Here is a 7,995-nt window from a genome sequence, read left to right as displayed (position 1 = left end):
GACACAAACTGTTGGTTCTGGCCGGTCAGTGTGTCGAAAACAGCGGAGACATCGTGTTACAGAGAGGCTGCTTCTCTCTCAGTCACTTCATCCACATATTTGAAGATGAGGAGGTGAGAACAGGTGACACAGTGACGCTGACAGTCAGGTGACACAGTGACGCTGACAGTCAGGTGACACAGTGACGCTGACAGTCAGGTGACACAGTGACGCTGACAGTCAGGTGTGTGTAAATGAAAACAAGCTGCTGATTCATATCATCACTCTACAGACTGTAGTTCTCATGATCCAGGTCTTATTTTACATCACCGTCACACTCCCTTAGAATGCTTTACAGTCCACACGCCTCGGTCCCTAACATGCCTCGGTCCAGAACACGCCTCGGTCTGAAACACGCCTCGGCCCCTAACACGCCTCAGCCCCCAACACGCCTCGGCCCCCAACACGCCTCAGCCCCCAACACGCCTCAGCCCCCAACACGCCTCAGCCCCCAACACCCCTCGGCCCGAAACACCCCTCGGCCCGAAACACCCCTCGGCCCGAAACACCCCTCGGCCCCCAACGCGCCTCGGCCACCCCGCCTCCCCCCCCCGTACACTCTGAATCTGTGCTGTTGTGACGACTGAACACTGTTTTTGAATGTGACCTCTCTGTGTTTTAGGTGGGAGAGTTGTTGAGCTCTGCAGACCCGGCGATGAAGGCCAGCCTCACCCTCAGCTGTCCAGACTTTGGTCTCTGGAAGGACTCTGTGTTGGAGAAACACAACCTGCAGGACTTCATCAACATCCGCATCAACCCTCCCCTCGTGCTCCCAGAGATGGAGGGTCTGCAGGAGTTCACTGAGTACCTCTCTGAGTCTCTGGAGCCAGAGTCGCCTTTTGACCTCCTGGAGCCCCCGAGCACCGTGGGCTTCCTGAAACTGTCGCGGCCTTGCTGCTACATCTTCCCCGGCGGGAGGGGAGACTCTGCCTTTTTCGCTGTTAACGGTTTTAACGTCCTGGTTAACGGCGGCTCTGATCCACGATCCTGCTTCTGGAAACTGGTTCGACACCTGGACAGGATCGACTCTGTGCTCCTGACTCACATCGGTGTGGACAATCTGCCCGGGCTGAACAGTTTGCTGCAGAGGAAGGTGGCCGAGCAGGAGGAGGAGCCGACTGGAGCTCATACTGAAGAGGAGTGGATAAAGAACCTCATCTCTCCTGAGATCGGGGTGGTCTTCCTCAACGCTTCCGACAGACTGAAGTCCATCCAAGGAGATCCCAGCGAGCTGCGGAGCTGTGACCAGGCGGCACTCGCTCTGCAGCTCTTACAGAGACTGGCAATCAAACCTGAGCCCATCAGCCGGTCCAATGGCCCCGCTATAGAACCCGTCATCCTGTTTCAGAAGATGGGAGTCGGCCGTCTGGAGCTGTACACTCTGAATCCAGTCAACGGCAGCAAACACCTCGAAGCTTTAATGCAGATTTGGCCGAATGGTGGATCGGATGTGAAGGGCTCAGATCTTCCACTGCCATGCCTTGTTTCCATTTGTGCATTGCTGGTCTGGCATCCGTCCAGCCCTCAGGAGAAGATTGTCCGTGTCCTTTTCCCAGGGTGCACGCCACAGACCAAAATCCTGGAAGGACTTGAAAAACTCAAACATCTCGATTTCCTCAAACATCCGGTGGTGAGTTTGAAGGACCTCGAAACATCCAAATCAGAGAAACAACCTAAAAGAGCAGAGTCTCGTGAAAGCCTTAAGTCCCAGTCGAAGGACTTCAGACCCAGCAGTGCCTTACAGAAAGACAAGCTTGGACGAGTCGATGTCAAAAAACAGGAGGTAAAAATGAAGCTAAAGGCGGGTGGTGACACTGCACCTAAAGACAAGAAGGATGGGGATGAAAAGCCCAAACTGAAGGATGCAGATCCTAAATCAAAACCACCTAAACCTGCTGAAAAGCTTGTTCCAAAGAAAGAAGTGTCAAAAGAAGAGAAGAGGGAAGTGAAGAAGGATGATAAAGCTTCAGCTGCTGTCGTAAAGAAAGAAGAAAGTGGAGAGAAAAAGAAAGAAGTGGTAAAGAAAGAAACTCTCAGTACAAAACCAAAGAAAGACATCAAACCTGAACCAAAAAAAGACAGCAAGAAGGATGTAAAACCAGAGGAGAAGAAAGCAGCAAAATCAGCTGTGAAAGAAGTGAAGAAACCAACAAGTGCGTCATCAACAGGAAGTGCAGAACTGAGAAAAGCTTCAGGGAAGAGTGGGACTCTGAGGAAAGACGGGACTCTTCCAAAGAAAGACACTTTGACAAAAGGGACAAAAGGTAAACAAGGTTCAAAGGAGCAGGAAAACCAGAAGGAGGCAGATCGCTCCAAGGTGTCGACACCTGAGGACATGACGACTGAGTTTGAACTACTTCGATTGGAAGAGGACAACAGGAACTGGGGTCAGAACTCGAAGGTCACTGCAGTCATCAATGAGGCAAATGGGAACGAGACCTCTATCGAGAGTCCAGAGAAGTTTCGCTGTGAGACAGACCGGGACATGTCCTCATCTCTAAACAAGACTGTGAAGGGTGTTAACTTTGATCTCAGTCCAGCTGCATCCCAGCCAGTCGGAGGCTCGTTGAAAAACAGACCAGATGACGTGTCAGAGTCTGACTGTGCAGGACGGACACCTCTGGAGGATTTCAACCAGGGAGGCTCCTGTAGGACGTCTGACCTAAACTCCACGTCCTCTCAGGACAAACAGTCCAGTCTTCTGACGCTCAGTCCGTTCAAAGACATCATGCCAGACTCCTCATCCACCGTGACCTCAATGCCGGCAGAGGTCGGCTCTCCACAGTCCACAGAGGTCGATGAATCGTTGTCTTTCTCTTTGGAACAAATGCTGCCGCCTTCTGCAGTCTCACCCAAAGGTCCTCTGGGAGACGGAGTCTACTCCAACGGACATGTCAGCAATTTGGACAACAACACTGAGCCAGCCTCAGCTCTGAGGTCAAACCATAACGGCTGCTGTGGAGACGGATCAGAGGAACACATCCACGGGCTGTCAGAGCTCATCTCAGACGTTCCTCATGATGTCGATCTCTGTTTGGTGTCGCCGTGTGAGTTCCAACACCCGAAGACTCCGGAGAACCATCATCATCGTCACGTCAGCCCCAGCCTCGCCACCGGGACCTCACCTGACCTCTCTGATAACAACAACCACTCACAGGATCCAAGCAGCAGTGACTGCCCCTCAGCTTACAGCCAGGAGACTCCGCCCACATCCGTCAGTGAGTCCCTGCCAACGGCGACAGACTCTGACATCCCCCCGAACACCGAGGAATGTCCCTCCATCACAGCAGACATGGACTCTGATGACGACTCCAGCAGCCTGTTCCCACACGATCATCCCAGTCAGCTCTACGGCCACACCTCCCACGACCCCCCACCTGCCCCCGTCAAAGATCTGCCCCCATTACCACCCCAGCCCGGAGCCTGCACCGTCGACACAGAGGCTGACGGTCCGAACAAGAACCTGAAGAGTTCAGCTGCCAAGAAGAAACCCACGGGTACGACACAGAAGGCGACCTCCGGAAATATGACGGCTCACAACGGGAAGACCAAGGTGGGCAGCTCCACGGGGTCCCTGAGGACGACTTCCAGCCTCGACACCAAACCATCGACACGAAGTTCTCTGGGAGGATCCAGGATCGGGACTGCAAAACCTTCATCCTCAGGTATGACTGCAAAACCTTCATCCTCAAGTAGGCAAAGTGCTGAGAACACTGATCGATACATACCAACAGCAGCCAGGTAAAAAACGGTAGCTCTGATTTGTCACGACACGATATGTCATAAACTGATATAGACTTTCATTTTCTGGTTTTTGGCAAATTTCTGGGCTGTGAAGATAAACACGTTCAGTCATAATCAACAGTGTTTGTTGTCACGCCTTTCTGTTTTTGCCTCGTTTGAATTAAGTTTTCCAAAACAAAAACCTGATGTTGATGTTTTTTAAGTTGGTTCTCTGGATCTGGCAGGTTCAACTTTTTGGTTCTTTTCAATTAAATATTGATTTAATATCTGAATAAAATATATTTATTTATTTAGTAAGAACACCAATAAGACATTCTACCGTTGATTGTATTAATTATTGATTATCAGTAACAGTGATTTTTCTGTCAGTTTGCTGATAAAATAAACTAATTTAAAAATGTGCTACTTTGGCTCTGATGCCGCTTCCTCTCACACCATGTCCCGCCCACAACACCATCTGATTGGTTACACCACATATCAATAGTATACAAACAGAGTAATCTGAATCTGCAAAGTAACTAGTAACTAAATGTATCAAATAAATGTAGTAGAGAGGAATAAAGTAGCTCAACTCAGACGGACAGTTTTTATCATGATGCTGGTCAGAAGAGCCAAGGACACCGTGCAGGGTTTGATTGGGTCAGACAGGTGTCCTCCTCCCAGTGGGTCCAAAAAGGGTCAGGTTCTAGATTCAAACTGAAGACTGAAGACAAAGTTAGGAAAATGTCTTACCAGTACTTTTCCAGGCTTCTGTAACCGATGTTAAGTTCCATTTGAATCATTTCAAATGCAGCTCTGTTGGTTTCGCTGTCTGAAGCGTTGCTCCACTTTTATTCAGACTGTTCATCAGTTTAATCTGGTTCTTCTTCCTCCAGCTTCCAGAGCTGCTGGTTCTGAAAGTTCTGCGGTGTACGTGGACCTTGCCTACCTGCCGTCAGGCGGCGCCTCCTCTACCGTGGACCTGGAGTTCTTCAGACGTCTTCGCTCGTCTCATTACATCGTGAGCGGGGACGATCCTGTGAAAGAGGAGTCGATGAGGAGCATCCTGGACGCTCTGCTGGAGGGGAAGAGCAGCTGGCCGGAGGTTCAGGTCGGTAACAACACCGAGTGTTTGTTTTCTTCTGTCATCTGTTCTCTGACTGGTCCGTTTCCCTGATCTGTCCTCAGGTGACTCTGATCCCGACGTTTGACTCGCTGGCGATGCACGAGTGGTACCAGGAGACCCACGACAGGCAGAGGGACCTGTCAGTCACCGTGCTGGGCAGCAACAGCACCGTGGCCATGCAGGAGGAGACCTTTCCCGCCTGCAAGGTGGAGTTCTGAGGCCCCACCCACCTCTGACCTCCTCACAGGTGGGCCAGAAGATGCAGAGGAGACTGTTGCCACGGTTACACTTAGACCAGACCAATGACGGGGTCTGCGATGTCCCTGCCCCCTTCAGTTGAGTCATATCAGTGAGCACGCTCAGTTAGTCCCACACAGAGGAGACAGGAAGTCCAGATGAAACGGTTTCCTTTACACTTCCTGCTCCTGTGTGACATCACTGCACAGTTAACCCTGTCACTTCCTGTCAGTTCGTCTCTGCTGGATGAGTAGCTTCAGCTAACAGACGTTAGTCCGTTAGCTGGAGGCTAAATATCAACACTAACATCTCCGTTTGATACGATTAGAATATTTAATGATGTCACAGAAATATATTTAGATTCTTTCTTCAGTCAGGTTCTTTAAAACGAGCACAGAACTGTTACTGAGACAAAGCACACGCACAAGTACAGATAGTTAATGTCAGCTAATGTTAGTGCAGCTTGCTCTTGATAACAGCAGAGCTCAGCGTCCAGTTTCAGTCTTAGATTGATTTAGTTTTTTAGTGTTAATCATAAACAGATGATGTCATCACATGATGACATCACATGATGACGTCATCTTGTTCTCAGAATAACGACCAAACTCGAGATGTTTTCTTGTAGCTAAGACTCGATGATGAAGATCTCCTCTGTCTCTTTATTTTAATTACTGACTCGATGTTTAACTGAGATCTTTATCTTTTATGGTTTGATGACAATCAAATAATTGAACCGTCTTTGTTTCACTGTCGTGAATCTTCATGTTTCATTATTATGAAATCAAGTTATTTGATGTTTGTCTGATAATTCTGAGTAAATCTCATTTTTATCTTTAAATTTAAAGAGATATTTTTATAAAGGTACAGACACATAATTACAAGAAAAACATCTCCAGTATTGATTGATTGATTGATTGATTGATTGTAGAAGCTGTAGTTCCTGATCCAGCAGTCGTTGTGATTCGTTAGTCTTCACTCAGTTTAATGATATTTGGGACCATCTGTTGCCTCTCAGCAGATCTCTGATCAGTTTCCACATGTGAAGGTTTGAACACGCCTGCATGCAGCACAGATCTCAGGTCAGATCTCACCTGTCTGCCTGTGTTAATCCACTTTGTTTCATGTACTTTGAGTTTTGATTGATTATTCTGGTCTGACTGCAGCTCACGTCTGTCTGGCTCTGAATACTACATTACCCATGAGCCTCAGCTGCTGAACAGATCCAACATCTAAAAGTTAATTGATTTATCAAACAAGCCCGGCAACAGAGTGTGGAGCTCTCTGATTAGACGGTTCTGACAGCAGTGCATTCTGGGACTTGTAGTTCTCCTCACATAATTAAAGCAGTCGGTTTGATCCGTGGGGTAAAAATCAATATATTGATATCCGAACAGAACGTTCCTTTTTTAAATTTTTTGTGTTTTTAATGTTTTTTTGTTTCTCAGTTTAGAAACGTCGACTGAAACCACGAAGATAAAAACTTGATCGTCCTTTAAATTTTGTTGCTGCCTCAGAAAACAGAAACATTTCAACCTTTAACTTATTTATTTATTTCCTCTTTTTAAACAAATTGTCCTTTTTTGAATCCACGTCTGAACTTTGGTACGAGCTCCTCGCCCACTTTCTCACCGATCAGCTGAACTTTAATCATATTGATCGTTAAATGTTTCACGTCCGGTTTGATTCATGAACCTTTAACGGCTCAAACACACAAACATCCTGATCTTTGCCAAAGTTTTAATTGATCTGAAGGTTTGTTTTATTTGTTTTATTGGACGATAAAATGCTGATTTAAAGGAGCAGACGGCTGTTTTATTATCATTCACAACATTTCCTGTTATTGTAAAATAAAACGAGATCTGAACCATAAAGTCGAAACACAGAGAGAGAAAAGTTTATTATTTAAATTAAGTCGTGATTTGGAGAAAAAAAGTGAAGTTTTATGATAAACAGAGAAAATTGACTTTGATTTTTAATGTTCAGAATTATAGAAGAAAAACTGCAACAATTCAGTTTCTATGTTTTATTCAAAACTATAAATTAATTAATCAACTTCTTTGATATTTGATTCATCTGCTATCGGCTCAATGATTGAATCCAGAGCAAACGGATCAATGAATCCAGAACAGAACCGACACACGTTGTGATTTTCTCTCAAACATCGACTTTGTTTTCATGATGTTCTTCTTCTCTTCCTCCTGCAGACGACCTTTGATTCAGTTTTGTGTCATTTTATTTTGAAAATGTTTTCTCCACTTCCCCCTCTCCCAACACGCACACACACACACACACGCACACACACACACACACACACACACACACACACACACACAGATGTAATGTGTGTATTGAAACACTAATTTTAAGGATTCTTTCAAAATAAAAGTAGCCCTTCAACAGTGTCTGCTGTGTGTTTTATTGTGAAAATCTGTGTGAATATTTAACATGAGACGGTAAATGTTGACAGTAAAGTTCTGATTGATCGATCAGAACTGACTTATTGATTGTGAACGACCTCATTAAAACATCTGATTGATTAGTTTACTGTATGTCTGTGAGACCAGAGAGGAGACAGACTGAAGACCGTTTTGTCTCTCTCCACCTGTCTGTCTCTCCACACCTGTCTGCCTCTCCACCTGTCTGTCTCTCCACCTGTCTGTCTCTCCACCTGTCTGTCTCTCCACACCTGTCTGCCTCTCCACCTGTCTGTCTCTCCACCTGTCTGTCTCTCCACACCTGTCTGCCTCTCCACCTGTCTGTCTCTCCGCCTGTCTGCCTCTCCACCTATCTGTCCACTTGTCTGTCTCTCCCGTCTCTCTGTCCACTAGTCTGTCTCTCCATCGGTCTGTCTCTCCACCTATCTGTCTCTC

General features: G+C 46.8%; 1 protein-coding gene across 1 annotated transcript in view; it reads left to right on the top strand.

Annotated features, from left to right (window-relative positions):
* The window catches only part of map1sa (microtubule-associated protein 1Sa), a 13,628-nt gene extending 6,101 nt beyond the window's left edge, over positions 1-7,527 (top strand). The window contains exons 4-7 of the mRNA XM_073475896.1: positions 1-113; positions 662-3,704; positions 4,659-4,873; positions 4,951-7,527. The exon at positions 1-113 is cut by the window's left edge and continues 28 nt beyond it. Coding sequence (XP_073331997.1) covers positions 1-113; positions 662-3,704; positions 4,659-4,873; positions 4,951-5,106 — 3,527 coding nt within the window. The 3' untranslated portion in view covers positions 5,107-7,527. The remainder of the gene's footprint in view (positions 114-661; positions 3,705-4,658; positions 4,874-4,950) is intronic.
* Positions 7,528-7,995: the final 468 nt, after the last annotated feature.

This window comes from Pagrus major, chromosome 11 (genome assembly GCF_040436345.1).
Source record: "Pagrus major chromosome 11, Pma_NU_1.0".
NCBI lineage: Eukaryota > Metazoa > Chordata > Actinopteri > Spariformes > Sparidae > Pagrus > Pagrus major.
The sequence above is the reverse complement of the archived record's forward strand: the minus strand, read 5'-3'. Positions and strand labels throughout refer to the sequence as shown.